The 17,194-nt window shown below is 39.7% G+C and overlaps 1 protein-coding gene across 1 annotated transcript; it reads left to right on the plus strand.

The window, feature by feature from the left end:
• Positions 1 to 3,352: 3,352 nt before the first annotated feature.
• On the plus strand, positions 3,353 to 16,169 carry LOC140949065 (uncharacterized). Its single transcript, XM_073398310.1, has 10 exons — positions 3,353 to 3,831; positions 4,746 to 5,036; positions 6,130 to 6,465; positions 6,632 to 6,767; positions 7,743 to 7,939; positions 11,587 to 11,771; positions 13,604 to 13,684; positions 14,379 to 14,627; positions 15,479 to 15,690; positions 16,118 to 16,169. Exons 1-10 carry the CDS (start codon positions 3,726 to 3,728, stop codon positions 16,167 to 16,169), a joined length of 1,845 nt encoding a protein of 614 aa, XP_073254411.1. The 5' UTR covers positions 3,353 to 3,725.
• The last annotated feature ends 1,025 nt before the right edge of the window (positions 16,170 to 17,194 follow it).

The raw sequence follows: 17,194 nt of genomic DNA on the forward strand, positions 1-17,194 counted from the left end.
GTTGTGTTCTAAAGTTTTGACAAAAGTTAGCCATCATCGTATTTGAGTGATACTCTGCTCTACAATTATGTAAGTGGACGCATCAGTTCATGACAGGATCATTTAGTTAGAAGAGGCTGCGCGTCACTTGCGTAAATTCTTGGTTAAGACAAAAAAAAAGTGTGAGTTGGATTGGAATATCTTACCCCTGAAAGTCGTCGAGGCACAATCTCTAAATTCTTCCCGAGCCCGGCTAGACATGTTATGTTTTTTTAATTGTATTCTTTTTTATTATTTATTACCGTTAGTAACGCCACTAACTATAGATTATTACATGAAATTTTCGCGACATGTTTATTTCGGGATTTGGATGTGCGCATATTTCGCGACACTTAAATTTCAAGATCATGCGAAAATTTTATATTTTGAATCACTTTAATTTCGCATTTTTGAGTACTATAATTTACATTTCATAGGCAATGTTATTTAACCAACAACAAGAAGTACAAAGACTGCATGCTGCAAAGCTGATCAGAACAACGTGTATTGTTTTTAATAACAATATTTCGGCTGGCCAAACCAGCCTTCTTCAGGTTTACAGATATTACTAAATTTATGATAGGAATCACAGTATCATATAGACGGAGAATGTCACAATAAAAATTGTTTAAAAGGGAGAGGCGGAAATGATGTACAACAAAACTGGAAAAGAAAAAATAATAAGGATATGGATTACAATAACTCATTGCGGCGGTTATTTAACATGTCTTTGAATTAAATAAAACGACTTTATCAAAGGAGCGATAACGTCAAAATTAAGAAAAACGCAACAGCGGGACTAAATGTCAACAGTAACAAGAAAGCAGTTCTCACAATATCCGCAAGCGGTTCCATGATACTTGTACGTGAATTATTATTCTTGAGTTAATTGACCACAACATCCATTTACACTGAAAATTCCTCAGAAAGTAAAAAATGTGATTTTATAAACGTTTCAGAGGCATCTTGATTATGGACATACACCGTAATGTGAGTCACTTAATTTTCGCGTCATGTAGTGTTCGGGAGACTTATTTTTTGCGTCACTTAATTAATTTCGAGATTTTTTTGTATCGTGAAATTCGCGAAGTTAACGTGTCGCGAAAATTTCATGTAATAAGATACTCTCTGAGAATCATCGGACAGATGGAGAGCAAGTAGTTGGAAAATATAAAAAAATAAAATACGCTAACTGAGCAAGCACCGGACAACAATCGATTCCCTCCTCGGCTTGGCTAGTGTAAAAGATTCTTTCTATGACAGACGTCATGAAGCCAGTGAAGCCTGGTTTTCACATGACGTCACCAAAATTCAGACCAAGAAACTATCGGCGTTCTGACTTTCTGCTTTAATGAGGTATTACAGCACCTAAACACCTTTATACAAACAAATGTTCGGTTTGAAAGGGTTCTTCGTTTCGCGATAGAGGGCGCCTGAATTTCCAGACTTTTACGTGACGCGGCATTTAGTAGACGGCCAGGAAAGTTCTTACGTGGGTTAAAAACATAACCGATTTTGGGAAATTTTGCTATCTAAACATTCCTTGTCTCATGAATAAATATTACTTAAATCTTTATGAGTTCCTCAAGCGTATAATTCACGCATTAGTGGGAAAACTCAAAAACAGATGTTTCTGTTGGTTTCTGGCGACCATATTGGTGTCCCTAGGGACACCAACATGGCGTCTCCGTGCAAAGCTTCATATATTTGTGTAAAACGTTTTTCCTAATACCGTAAAATTCCGAAAATAAGCCCCGGGGCTTATATTTTTCAAAGGCCCTTTTTGAGGGGCTTATTTTTGGAGGGGCTTATATTCGGAGGGGCTTAATTATCTACGGAGGGAAATTTGCGTTTCAAAATCGATTGGGCTATAGCTTGTAGTGGGAAGGACATTTTTTCTTTGTTTTACGTTGTATTCGAGGGCAAATTCCAAGTACAAGCCCCCCCGGGGGCTTATATTCGGAGGGGCGATTTAACGGAGGGTTTTTGGGGTTACGATTTTGGGGGCTTATATTTGGAGGGGCTTATACATGGAGGGGCTTATTTTCGGATTTTTACGGTATCTCGCATATGAAATATTGCACAGACCTGAGTCTTGGCAATGCGTTTTGTATATTCATCTTCTTTCATTTCCCAGATTCTACACTTTCTGTATTGAATGGTTTGCATTTATATTTTTGATAGCGTGATAGTGAAAACCGAGAATTTTCAACAATCGGTACCACAACAGACCTCTGAGGTAACAGTTCCTAACACTATAATGGATAGCTGCTTACCACTTGAGTGGAAACACTCTATAACATGAATTAATTATCCGAATTAATTTTTCATCGATTCCAGGGCCTGAAATTCTGAGTGTGAAATCATTGAGTTGTGGACGGGCTATTAAAACTGAATGGAAATGGATAGCAGCAGAGATGGAAATTCATGTTGTTTCGTGGGTGGATAAAGAAATTCGCAGACTCGTATTTAGGGCAACCAAAAGTACTTCGTACATATTTGAAGAACTGATGAGCAACACAGAGTACCGAGTTTGGCTAAGAGGTATAAACTTCGAAGAACTGCGATACTGTAAATACTGCTACCATTACTACTATTGCAGCTATCGTTGCTGGCACTCCAAGGACAAAAGCAAAGTTAAATTGAGTTGGAAAAAGATACAAATAACGACTTTAGCAGGTATCATTTGCACTTAAATAATCTTGGCATATCGTTTCATAATACAAAATATACTATGAAGAAAATACACAATCCCTGCTGAATTAATGCATCAACAATGTTTTGCTAAAGTGGGGGTGGGAGGGTGGGGGTTGGTTAACTGAGGCGGCCTGAGGTGATGCCCCACCCTTGGGAAATTTAGCTTCAGGAAGAACCGGCTCAAAGAGCACCTGTTCGAAGTACCAATACACAATAAACTAAATAAGTACCATGCAATCTTAGAATATGAAATTAGAATTTTTTTTTAGATTGCCTTTGATATAAACACTTACAAAGAGAACCAACCGGCTATAATAGTTAATTTAAGTTGAAATTAGTATGAAAAGTTCTTTACTTGTATATACTTATATATTTAGAATTATTTTTATTGTCATTAGAACTTCTGTAAAAGCGCAATCGAGCATTTTTATGGAAATTGTGCTATATATGTATCAATTATTATTATTATTATTATTATTATTATTATTACTAAATTATTCATTACAATGATTAATTTTAAAAGTCTAATACGAAAACATTTTGTAACATTTAAAAGCAACTACTCAAAGCATATCAGAGATACTGGACCTTGCAAAATGATATATTTGATCCATAATAGACGTCGGTATCCGATGGGGTGGGAACATATATTTTTCAGTTTTGCATGAAATTGTAGAACCTTCTTTCAGCGAATGACATAGGTTCAATTTTTATGAACGGTACTACAATATCTGATGAAGAGGAAACAATTAATGGAATCCCAGTAACACAAAAAGGAACTAATTCTATTTGGATATCCATTTTTTTTGCATTCAGAAAGACCTAAAAAGTTTGCTGTTGAAGCTTCACCGTTTGCTTGCGGAGTTAAGTTGTCGTGGAAAACTCTCAACTCTGGAGGCTGCCCCATAACACAGTACACTGTTCATTACAAAGAATCCAGGGACCCGGTCACTGAAGCCAGTTCAATCTGGCAAGTACAAAATTTGAACAACACAGATCGTCATAACCTGATGACAGACTGCAACAAAGAGTATAAAATTATAGTCTTGGCATGGAATGAGCGAGGGCACAGTGACTTCGACGAGGACTCTGTGCTGACTGTGTTCACGGATAAAGGTATGATCCTGTAATTTATATTAAACAGACTTTGATAGGGATCTTTGATCGTCTCGCGATATAGTCCCTTTGTTATCGATTGCAGCCTGGTTACTACCGGTCTTCATCAGGCGATAGTGACTTGATTTGTTTTCCAACCATTATATTGAGTACCCTCCAGGATCCATAAATAGTTCCCTCACACCCAACAACCGTAGCCTCTCCGAATGATAAGCTGATTCAAAGTCATACTGTTACTGAGTAGAGATTGAGCTCAAGTCATTTTGACAGTTCAAACAAACTACTGTCAGTTATGCATGTAGTGTATTCCAGGAAACGGGATCGCTGAGATTTTTATTTTTCACGATGCATAGCATTTAATAATAAGTAAGCCAAAGTTGTATTAATGTAGGCAAAAAAAACCTCAGAGTAAAAACAAAAAAGGGGCTGCCGGCGTTTTGGTTTTTAGAAATTCTCGAGATACACAAGTATTTATTTGCTTATTTATATGTAGGAAGATAATAATTACGGATGTTTGAAAACGTCAAACAGCTTTTTTATTTTCGTTCAAAAAGTAACTAATGTGAAAGCTTTCCTTCTTTTCTGCCCCTTCTCTTTTCCTCCTCTACAAAACCCGAATCCAGGATCAAGCCAGTTCAGATCCCGAAAAACCTATAATGAAACATTTTATGTCAATCAAGGTTATTTTAATAAGGTAAGTTGAAGTGGAGCCGAGTCCTTGGTTTAATTTCGTCCATAATTTGGTCCATAAATTTCCACAAACTTTAAACTGTTAGTTGCTTTTCAAGATTTGGCAATGCTAGCTCAGTTTTAATTTACGAACCAAAATATGATAATGAGCTGACACTCTGTGCTCCTCTAAATGCTCCATTATTATTTTTTTTGTTTTCTATGGCACATATCTCCTCGCACAGGGAAACCTCGTACGCCGTTGCTGAAAGACATCGTCCCTGAAAAGTGTGGTGTCGTTAATGTTAGCTGGGATCCACCACCTGACGAATCCAAATCCCGTCCTGTAGCAAGTTACGAGGCCGAAGTAGGACTTGATAATTACACCTGGAATAATTGTATGACAACTTCAGAGAAACGGAGCTGTCAATTTAGAGGTCTGCTTAAAGCAGGGAAATATCCTGTTCGCGTTCGAGCCCTGAACACGCAAGGCCCAAGCCTCTGGTCAAAAGGATTTATTGCATTAAATGCCTCTGGTATGTTATGGAATAACTCGAACATAGAAAAAAAAATCATCCTTAATCTCTACATCGAATACGATTCATTTAGCACTTTTTGGCTAATTGATTAGCCAGCTAGTGATAGAATTTCATCTTACGCCCCGTGGAAATTGAGGTAACATTGCTGGCCCATAACTGATCCCAAATGCAACATTAAATTTTTAATATTTAATATTTTAAATGACTGGTCCCGAGGGAAAAACTTAATTTTTTTGCCGGGAATCTCAATGTTTCCCGAGGCGGAGCAGTCGTCGGTCTTCGGTCAACATTCTCGCGTAACAGTGCAGTGTTACACTCTGACTTTGCAATGTTTCCCGCTCAGAGATTTTGGCGGGGAACAGTTTCATGGTTAGATGTCATGTGACTTCGAAGTAACCAATGAGAGCGCAAGCTGTTGAGAAAAATTTCCAGCTATATAGCAATGTTGGATCTGACATGTTGTTTCCGTTTGCACACCCTGTTTTCTATCGTTCCGTGTTGTTGGGAGTTGTTGCGCAAAGTTTGAAACAGTTGTGTCCGTTTGCATGTAGCTTTTTAAAAAGGCTAAAAAAGAAACTTAATATAATAGCTCTAAACATTTACAAGGCATCATGATTCTTGATCTAAGTCGAAGTCGACCAAGAGCCATAATGAGTCGACAAAGTGCCTCCCCAGGATTGAAGCTACCTGTGGGCCAGGATTCACGTGCATACCAAAAGAAAAAATCCATGATAGTCTGAAAAACTCCGGCCCTAAGGCTTGTAGCAAGCCCATGTATCATTCTTCATTAAACCGTGATCCTGAGTTTGTTCCAAATTGCCAGGAAGGCCCCTGCCGGCCCTCGGCTTTGAAACGGACTGTTCTTCGAGCACAGTTCCTTTCTCTTTTTTTGGCTGATAAAGGAAGCTAAAACTAGGCCTTTTAAACACGATATCGCCATAGCTGAAGATACAAGCTTGACTTTGTATGCAGTGATAAGGTACTTGATCACGGAAGCATTCCAGAGAACAGTCTAAGTGAACAAAAAGTAATATATCACCACTATTAATATTCTTAGTGGACTAACTTTAAATTTTATATTAAACTACAGATCGTCCTGAAATACCGGAAATAATCAATACGGAGACAAGCACGCCTGGCTGTAATGTCACGTTGAAGTGGGCTAAGCCTCCATCAGGTGGCTGTCCGATTCTTTTCTACACTGTACATTATTCAAAAGTGGAACCAGAAGGACGTTTCAGGAAGTGGACCACGATAAATATGACAATCCCTGAAGTAAACCAGCTAGAGTTGTCCCTCAACTGTACAACATCTTACGAATTTAAGGTAAAAGCCTGGAACGCGCTTGGAAGCAGCGAGACTGACCCAAATGCATGGCCAATAGAGACGGGAGGGAAGCCTGAAGCAGGAAGCAGTTCGTCATCAGGTATAGATAACCTGTTTATGAATTGTCAGTGAATTACAATAGTTACAACGATTAAATGAGGTCAGTTTGAACAGTCAAATGTGATTAAAAGTTCTTCTGATCATTCAGCTCTAAGGAAGTCCAAACGTTGCTTAATCTCCGTTTGTGTCGACGTCTTTACATGTAGGGCTTCCGCAAGACGATAACCGGAATATTTTCATCATCGTTGCCTGTGTGGTGTCCTTCGCTGCCCTGGTAGTAACCGTGGTCACTTACATAAGGAATCGCAAGGGAAAGAAAAAGTCCAGGCGTCGTGTTAAGAGGTATCTGAATTTCTCTTCAAAGAGCTACGTGCCCCCGGGGCAAATAAAAACAAAAAAAGAACGACAACTGCATTATCCCCCCCTGTATAAAATACCAAGTAATGATGTGATAACGTGTCTGTCACCAGTGGGAAGACAGTCCGATAAGCGGTGACATTAATTGGATCAGCTTCTTATTGGATGGTTCAACGTGTTTCGACTTGTGATGATTTATCAGTGTTTTGACTGTAAAAACTAGTTGTGGTCTTAAATTTTGTAAATAGAGTGAAACCCTGTTAATAAGATCCCCAGGGAGGAACGAACCGCTGTGAAGAGTAGAATTTTCTTGCAGCCTTACTTGCGATAGGGTATCGAAATGGAGGGATATTTTGGTCCAGTATACAGTATCAGTTTTTTGGAAAAATGGTCAACAGTCTGAGCAACTAGAGTTTTTGATCCATAGAATACCTAGGGTGTAGGTAAAGATTTTGGGCATAGTCTAGAATGGGATCCCGAAATTGGCATTGACCAAGGTCTCACGGGTCCCAGAGCCCTTTCCTATCCCACCTCCCCTCCCCCCACAAAAAAATCTTTTAGTACCCCCGGGATACGACCATGGTTAGGCCATGAAAATTCGTCACTAACCAGGTAGTCTTAGCCACGTGCAAGTAACAGATTACGATTATTAAAACTTTGCTAAACTATGTCGTGATGACAATAAAGAATATCAAATAATGAATAAATCTTGCCACCAATCTGTTGGTTATCACATACCACTTAGAAAGCTTTTTCAAGAAATAGCCTTACGTTATTATATCGTTCTTTCTTTCTTTCTTTGTTTATTTTCTCTTACCAACAAGTCGACTGTTTGTTAAGCCGAGTAACGTTTTGAGGCTTCAAGTAAAAATCGTTACTTTCGTTCGCCAGAAAAAAATAAAAGTAGCCATAATATCAGGGTGGTCGTATAACTGGCTTCCGTTGTGTTATGTTTGATAGGACAGTCAACGATGTAAAGGTCCTTGAGATTTGCGAAGTACCTCCAATAAGGACATCGTTTATTGAAGAGTTGGGCGAAGGGGCTTTCGGAAAAGTTCACAAAGCTCTGCATCAAGATGCCTTAGAGTTTTTTAAATGTCAGCACGACTCTTCAAGAAAGAAAAGGAAACAATTTGTTGCTGTTAAAGAGCTCCATGGTGGGTGTGGGCGTTTTTTATATGATGCATTCTTTCAGGTTAGGGCTTTGTTCAAATACGAACTACGCATCAAAGCTGGCCTAAAAGGACAAGGTCTTTTCTAAGGTCGAGAAATTACAAAGGAAAAAATCTCCTCGACGATGCCTAGGGAGTGTGGAATAGAAACGCCCAAAATTTGGCCAGTTCTTAATTTAGATCTTTCAATTAAATACGGCTCGCTTCAGTCGCAATCCATTCTTTTCTAAGACTTCAGTACTTTAAGATTCATTTATTACCAACAGCAGACCGACGCCTTTAGGTGGGTAGGTAGGTAGATAGGTACAGTGGAACCTCGATGTAACGAAGGGCCAAGGGACTGGCAGAATTAGTTCGCTATAACGAGGTTTCGTTATTTCGAGGTTCTTTTTCGTATATTTTACCATTACTGGGGTAAAGAAAATCGTTCGTTGTACCGAGGACTTAGTTATATAGAGGTTCGTTATATCGAGGTTCCAATGTAGATAGGTAAGTAGGAAGGTTTGTTGGTAGGTGGAGAAGTAGGTGGGTGGGTGGGTAGGTACATGGGTAGGTTGGTAGCTGGGTAGGTTGCTAGGTACTTGGGTAGTTAGGTGGGTAGATAGAGGGAAGGTTGGTTGGTTGGTAGGCAGATTGTTAGGTAGGTAGGTTGTTAGGTCGGTTGGTAGATAGGTAGGTAGGAAGGTAGGTAAGTAGGTGGGCAGGTTTGTAGGTAGGTGGATAAGTAAATAGGTTTGTAAAAGTTGGGTAGGTGTGTAGGTTGCGAGGTAGGTGGGCAGGTTGGTGGGTAGGTGGGTAAGTAAATAGGCTTGTAAAAGTTGGGTAGGTGTGTATGTTGCTAGCTAGGTGTGTAGGTTGCTCATGTGTAGGTAGCTTTATAGCTACAATCGGCGACAAAATGAGTTGAGACACTTCGCCCAAAACTGGGCTTCTTTACGTTTTCTTTACTTCAAAAGGAGGAAATATAGCTTTCCTCCCCCACCCCCTCCGTGCAATGTTGTGCCCTTGTTCTAGCTACCTAGAGAGCAACAAACACCCCAACTTTGAATGGAGGGGACAGGGGAGGGGTGCGGATTCTTTTGTTCTCCGAAGTTGCCCTATTCAAGTACAATGTCTCAACAATTTTGTCGCCGATTGTCTCAAAAGTGGCCGTACGTCCTTTAGAAAGTTAATTGAATTCATTTCTTTATGCTGGGATGTAAGACCCCTGGTGTCTTTTTATTTATAGTGTTCGACTTCATCATACCTATTCTAGAAAGGCGATTTCGTTATTTTCAGTGCGTGACATTTCGTGTCACGCTTAACCGTGCCTTGACATCGTGCGATGTGGCGCGTCCCGCACGATTTCTTATTCTCCCCTTTATCGAAACGCATCGAAACAAAGAACAAAGTGAAAAGGATAGGAAACTTAATAGATTTCTAGGCATTAAGGTAGTTATAATGGCTAAAATTGCTCTTTAGGAGGAATTTCCACGAGTAACCACGAGTAACCACGATGAGTATAAAATAAAATAATCTGATTATCTTTTAAGAACAAAGTTGGTTACTCGTGGTTACTCGTGGCCAGTCTCCTCCTGACCTCATAGTTTCTACTGTAAAGTACATTCTTCAAAGACCCTTGTGGGTATATGGGCAACGAATCTGCTGCACAAATTTAGCATGCTATGCAGCTTTGCTGTGCGTTAGAAATTGGAACATTTTTCCTGAAAATTCTCCTGCGCATAGCAATCATGGCTATTTTATCGTCCATCCCACCCTTATCAAATAGCCAAACTTCGAATAAACACTTCGAACTTACTAGGGATATATTCAAATAAAATATATTATCTCCCATCGATTCCTACCGATCACACTTAATTACCGTCAGGAAAATCAATCATTCGGTACGTGGGTATGCTGCGTAATTACTTGAAAACACTACCGAGTACAAAGATTGTCAAAACTAATTTTCCATCGAAAAACACAGGAAAGGGATTATATGGGTATCTTATGTATCTTCTGAAAAACGACTCGGTGAATATAGTAATCTCAACTAGTAACCGTCTCCTAACCGGTGCTAATAAGACAACAGCGCGTAGATTTCGATTCAGACAATCGGCGACAAAATGAGTTGAGACACTTCGCCCAAAACTGGGCTTTTTTACGTTTTATTAACTTCAAAAGGAGGAAATATTGCTTTCCTCCCCCACCCCTCCGTGCAATGTTGTGCCCTTGTTCTAGCTACCTATAGAAAACAACAAACACCCCAACTTTGAATGGAGAGGACAGGGGAGGGGTGCGGATTCTTTTGTTCTCCGAAGTTGCCCTATTTAAGTACAATGTCTCAACAATTTTGTCGCCGATTGTAAGCAAGTAGGTGAGCGGGTAGGTAGATAGACAGGTAGGTGGGTATCGTTGGTAGGCAGGCGTTTAGGTAGGTGGGTAGATAGGAAAATAGGAAGGTTGGTTGGTAAGTGAGTAGGTATAGGAAGGTTGTTGGGTTGGTAGGTTGGTAGGTAAATGGGTAGATAGGTAAGAAGGAAGGTTAGTTAGTCGGTTGGTAGTTGGTAGTAGGTAGGTGGGTACTGATAGGTAAGTAGAAAGGTTCTTTGGTTGGTTGTTTGATATGATAGGTAGGTTGTTAGGTAGGTAGGTAGGTAGGTAGGTCGGTGGGCAGGTTGGTAGGTAGGTTGGTTGGTTGGTTGGTTGGTAGGTGGGTAGATAGGAAAATAGGAAGGTAGAGGTAGGTAGGTAAGTACGTAGGTAGGTGACATAAAGGTTGAGTTAGGTAGTTAGTTAGTTAGTTAGTTAGTTAGTTGGGTAGGTAGGTAGGTAAGTAGATGGGTTTTTAGGAAGCTTAGCTAGAGGGGCGTCTGGCTAGCGGGTGGTTGCTGGCTCGAATCCCGCCTTGACTACAAGTAAACTACGCCCGTGGGGGGGGCACTTTAGGAATTTCTGGGTGGGGATGTGCCGCTGGGAGCCTGGAACCCTTAACCTTTACCAGAGCTAGTTCAGCTGAATTTTGCTACCCTATACTAGAGTAAACTCCCCAAATCCCCCTATCCTAGAGTAGCTGTGTACCTAGTCTAGATAAAATCTTCAACCAACTGATCAGTTTCCTGAAAAATGATACCCTATTCTAGAGCCAAACGCTCTGATTTATATACCCTATCCTAGAGTAAACTGCTTGAAAACCATACCCTTCACAGCGGCACATACCTATATAGCCCATATATGGCAGTACCCCCCCGGGAAACTACGGTGACATGGAAGTGTTTTGATAATATTGCTTCTGATGAAGACTATTTCTCAACTCAGATAACTGAGTCATTGGGTGGTGACTTTGGACTTACCCCTTCGTTCTTCATCCCTGCTCAAAGGGAACTATAATGTCTCCAATTTTCTATCTATAAAGTTTATAAGGAGTGTAGACGTCCATTGATATGGTATATAATTTGAATCACGTTACTTCATGTCGTGTATCAAGTGTTGGTGTGGTGTGGTTAAAGTTAGGTCTTACAGGTACTTAGAGTAGCAGCCAGAGGTGCCGTCCTTGCTGACATCCTGTCTCACTGAAAATAATGTGTAAAATGGACGTTTGTCTTATCTCATTTCTTGACTTTGAAGGAAATTTGCACTTATTGATATTTAAGATAACGCAACCGATGAAAGACGACGTGAATTTCTTGGTGAGATTGAACTCATGAAAAAAGTTGGGAAACATCAAAATGTTCTGAGCTTTCTCGGCTGTTGGACAATGACCAAACCACTTCTTCTGATAACTGAATACGTCGCTCATGGTGATTTGCGTCAGTGGTTAATACGGAAAAGAAGTCAGGTACATAATAAGCCAAACTTAATTTGTGTCCTCGTGTACATGGCATGTTAATTATAATACAATGTGTAGTAAAGATGATGTTAAAAAGTCTAAGCCGTTTCTTTTTCTTTCCGATTCTTTTGACTATGTGGGTATTGTGATATATATGACAATGAATGTGAAGCAAGAAACATTATATACCGTAAATCCTCTGTTTATGTCCCCTTAAACACCCTTGGGCGTGGGGGGGGGGGGGGAGGGGGTTAATAGAGACAGCGGAATTATTCAACTTAGCAAAGACGATGGTATCAGTTCTCCGTAAAGAACTAGAATGCAAAGTGCAAAAGCTAAAGTTAAACTTGCAGCTTCAAGTACAAAAGTTGGAGTTCATGCTGAGGATGTTCAAAAACAAATTTGAACTTTCAGATGTTGAATAAACCCTCCTGGACCAGTCCACAGGAGCTTTTACAGTGCTGTCTTGATTGATTTATACAGTCTATCGTTAATTTTATTAATGAATAATAATAGAAAAAGGGAGGGGAGGGGGACTTAAAGGAAGGTGGGGGCCTATATTTACTTTCTTCCCCTGAAAAAGGAGGGCTTATTAGAGAGGTGGGAGGGGTGGGGGAGGGGGGATTATTTGAGAGGGGGCGCTTAATAGAGGATTTACAGTAGAAATAAACTATCAGACTCTGCTTCTCTTAGGCTGAAGTAGTTGAAAAAAATAATAATTAAAAGAAACGTCAAACTTCTTAGGTGAAGGTTTGAGCGATGGAACTTAGTATATTTAACAATTATTCTTTAAAATCGAGGTGAATAATGGCTAAATATTTACCTAACGAGGCGTGAAGCGGCGAGGTAAATATTCCTAAAGCCACTATTCACCGAGATTGAAAAGAGTAATTGTTTTAGTATATACACACGAAGTGATCTCAACTAAATCAGAGAGGAAACAATTAAAAAGGACGATTTGATTGACGGATCAAATCACGCGAAAGTTTAAAATACATCTTTGCAGAATTTTCAAACATGGCAATTCGCAAGTTTAGCACTTCGTAACAAAAGCGTAATGGCGTAAATGGAACCGTTAAAAGTTTGAATTGTCTCCTTACCTGAGAAGAAAAGTAGGGCTTTGTTGTTTTCTGTTGACTCGCCAAGTTTATAGCCGTAATGGGTTTGTTCTGTCGTTCTTCGCATGAAGTGCTGACAAAAATGGTGGCTCGATTGCTCGAGGTAAGACGTCGTCTTCCTGTACCACTCGTTTTCCTATTTACTTGAAACGTCGAATTTTTACAAACATTTGCTTTCAAATTTGTTTGTCATAAGATTTTTGGGCCAATTTTTCTTGGTAGGAAACGCTGAGTTCACGAAACGACTTCTTCTACTCCAATAAACGGGAGTTGTAAACAATCCATTGAGCACAATACTCAGCTACAGTAAATGGAAAAACGCTGTTTTGAATCTTTCAAAGTCTCTTCTTGCCTTAAAAAAAGTCAGCCCTAGGATTTTGTCTACTTTTAAAAGATCGTTCTCTAAGAAAATTGGAAAAACACCGAGCTCACACATTATCCACTCGCTAGGAGGTGAATATTGTTGAATAGTCCGAAATAGCGAACTAATCAGATTGCTTAAATCACTAAGATCACTGAGTGTGTATATACTAAAATTATATATATTCCCTTAGGCATTGAAACAGCGATCAGCAGTTTGAAGTTACCATGATTTTAAGAAGCTAATTTTGACAACGTTATAAACTTGTTCACCTGGTCAGTCAATTGAAAGTGACCGACAGAAAACTTACCGTTGTGAATCATATTAACCATTAACGTCCATTAACTTCCTCATTTTGTTAGATATGTGCAAATATGGAAACTTCAGGAGACAGAGCTACTTCAACTGCCATTGAAAGGACGTCATATGTTTTCTATGATATGGTAAGCTTTTTCACTTCAAACACTGTAGGTCGATGCCTGAGCTGCTGTCTTTTGAGGGTAAAGAGACAAAGGGTTTGCTTCTGGCCAGTTGGCCGGGATTACTGTTTAACTGTCGGTACATTCATTTGTTTCTATTGTGTCAGTATTCATTGTGTTATCCATACCAGAGTATCAGGCCCTCCTTACGTGATAAGGGAAAGGAAACATAAAATAAAGGGAAAGGGAGACTAGGAGGCAGTTGTCTCCCATTAAATTCACCCCCCGTTCCCTCCTTCACTTTTTCTTTTACCCCCCAAACGCCTGTTGCTCAGGCTGGTGTTACCCTCATATAGGCACTATTTTTTAAACTGCTTGAAATCAATTTACGGTGAGATTGTGTCTGAGTTAAATGACTTTTAAAGCAATCGTCAAAACGTGTCCGCGAGTTTTGACCCATGCATGTGTAAATTACTTAAATCGCGTCACTCGCAAATTGCGGTCTCAAACGTAAAGCTTAGGAAACCCAGAAGAACACCTTGCGGTCAGTGGTCAATGAGCCCAAAGTACCAGGATGTTCTAATGCAAATTAGGCCCCTTGGTCCCCAACAAACAAAAAAAATGCCTGGACGAATTCTTAAGAGTACATGAACGCCATCTAGGCTTGACCTTGTGAAACCACTGTGCCTAATTCTACCTGCAATCGATTTTATTGAAGGCTGGTGCTAAGGATGACCACGAAATGATTGTACTGCACCAAAACAGAGCATTTTCCACCAGCTCTGAAGAAGACAAGCAGTCTGATTTGGAGGAAGAAGAAGTGCATGTACCCTATGAAATCCTCTCTGAGTCTGAAGAGGAAGGCGATGTTACAGATAATGAAAAAGATGATGAATGTGATGAGGACTGTGAGTCGTTTTATCCATCTGACCTCATGTCTTTTGCCTGGCAGATAGCTCGAGGCATGGTAAGTGGTAGCCTGAGAAAAAAGCCGACATTTGACCACGTCACCACTGGTTTGCCCGCGAAATGACGCCTGAGAAACGAGTGCAGAAATTCCAGACTGATGACGCGTCACTACCCAGATCTGGGTATATGTAGTGATTCTGATTGGTTGGAGCAAATTTCACGAGCGGCACGACCAATCAGAAGCACTATCCAGATCTGGGTAGTTACGCGTCATCACTATGGAATATCTGCGCTCGTCTCTCAGACGTCATTTCGCGGGAAAACCAGTGTGGCGTCGCGAAATATCGGCTGTTTTCTCAATTCACGTGTAGGGTAAGTACTAGTCCATTACAAATGGGAATATTTTTATGGCACTTTCTCACGTTTTTATTAAGCTTCAGGAAACTTCAATTGAAATAAGTGAAATGAATCATATTTTGAAGTGTGGATGAAGAAAAGAAAAGTGAAAATAATCTTCGTTGTAGAATGAACAAACCTAAGCGGTTGAAAAAGGAGTCTGTATAGCACCTTCAAAATTGAAGTTGAAAAAGAACCTTAAAAAATCCAGGCTTGACCGGGAATCTAGGCCTGACATTTGCAATGGCCGGACGCGACACTCTATCAGTTAAGCAAATCAGGCCTACTGGAGAGAAGCCATTGTAAGTTCGTAATATACCCGATGGTGGAAATGACATGGATTAAAAAGTACGAAATGAATCATATTTTGAACTGCGGATAAAGATACGAATATGAACATGATCGTAGTAGAAAAAACCGTCGAAAACGTGTCTGTTTTGCCCCTTCAAAACTCATCGTCATTGCAAAGCGACTAACTTGACAAAAAGTCGTCGTTCTTTGTTTTGTTGGCAGGATTTTCTCTCTCAAAAGGGCCTGGTGCACCGGGACCTGGCAGCGCGAAACGTTTTAGTGGGACATGGAAAGCTTCTTAAAATTGCAGACTTCGGATTGATGAGGCAGGTTTATCGCGACATCTACGAAATTAAAAACCAAAAGAAACTTCCAATCAAGTGGATGGCTCCCGAATCAATTTTCGAGCAGGTTTTTACAGTCAAGAGTGATATGTAAGTAGAATAGTTAAGTTAAGTATAGTTCTCACGTATTACATAGAATTTAAGTTATACATCAAAACTGCATGCAAAAAGGTTAATATTATAATTTACCATTATCGAGGAAAACTGATGAAGCAGGAGAATCGAAAGTTACAATCTTGGAAATAACATTGAACGTTGCGAAAAATGGCGTTACGTCTAATTTTGAATGAAACATATTTAAAGCACTCATGATTATAAGAACTAGTCCCCCCTTAAAAAAATAAGTCAAATAAGGGTAGTGAGGTAGGGAAAGCTTTCATTGCGATGCCAAATCCGCGAGATCGTTTCCTTCCAGGAAGAAAGTGCAAAATACTCAACACTTTTTTTTTAAGATTGTAGTTGTTAAAATTCCTCGTATTTCCGTCTCCCGATCACTTACGTATTTTTTATTTCTTAGTTGGTCCTTCGGAATTGTCTTGTGGGAAGTTGCCACTATTGGTATGTATTAACTTAAGTTTCTTACGGCTACTGAAGAAAGATTTTTCTTAGCATTTGGCCTCAAGTGTTTGACTTTTGCAGTGAAGGTGCTCGCTCGAAACCATGCATAAAAGAAACTGGGATATTGTTTCTGCGCTTTTCACAAACCTGCGAACTCTAAAGTTCAAAAGCCGCCTTCACAATTGCGTTTTTCGCTGCCGTCAATCATAATTACGATCACAGCAACAACGAACATGGAAACACAGAAACTCACAAAATGGATCGAAATCCACCAAACAGAAGTCACAATCGAAAAACGAAATCTTTAGTTGGCTTTTGAACTTCAGAATTCGCATGTTTGTGAAAAGCGCAGTAAACTGCGTACCAGAAGCAAGCACCTCAAGTAGGTATCCTACTGATGAACAGTTGCGACTTACTGATATGTCAAGCAATAACAATTTGTCATCTGCGCCCTTTGCATAAGTCTAAGTACATTTTTGAATATCAACCGATTATAAGGAATAGGTGGTAAAATCAATCTGTTTTTAAACATCGATCAGAGAAATTCTGTTTTGGCGGATCGCGCAAATTATCTTATTCCAGCTGCTCATTAACCTTCTAGGTGGCACACCTTATCCATTATTGAGTAACGTGGAGCTGGTGAGGCTTCTGAGATCTGGTTACAGAATGGAGAAACCTGATTTGTGTTCTGATGATGTGTAAGTTTCCTCCTTTTTATTGATATGAGTGTCCAAAGTTTTCAATAGAAACTTATTGTCAGCAATTTTGTTATTTGTATTCTGGAAGATATTATTCGTTGTCAGTGTAGTACTAATAGTATTGATCGCAACGTTTCAACTGCTTACCGCTGCTAATCAATAGCAGTATATAGATTGTACTTTTCTCGTTAATTGCTTGTTTGAGAGATAGACAATTACAAATTTAAGGGTTAGCCAGGGTTGGTTTTACACAAAGTTACCCTTGCCTCCCCTCTGGTAATGAATTATTTCTTTATCCTTTCATCTTCCCATCCTCTCTTGCAGACCACAATAGACGT

Source organism: Porites lutea, chromosome 9 (assembly GCF_958299795.1).
Source record: "Porites lutea chromosome 9, jaPorLute2.1, whole genome shotgun sequence".
In the NCBI taxonomy this organism is placed as follows: domain Eukaryota; kingdom Metazoa; phylum Cnidaria; class Anthozoa; order Scleractinia; family Poritidae; genus Porites; species Porites lutea.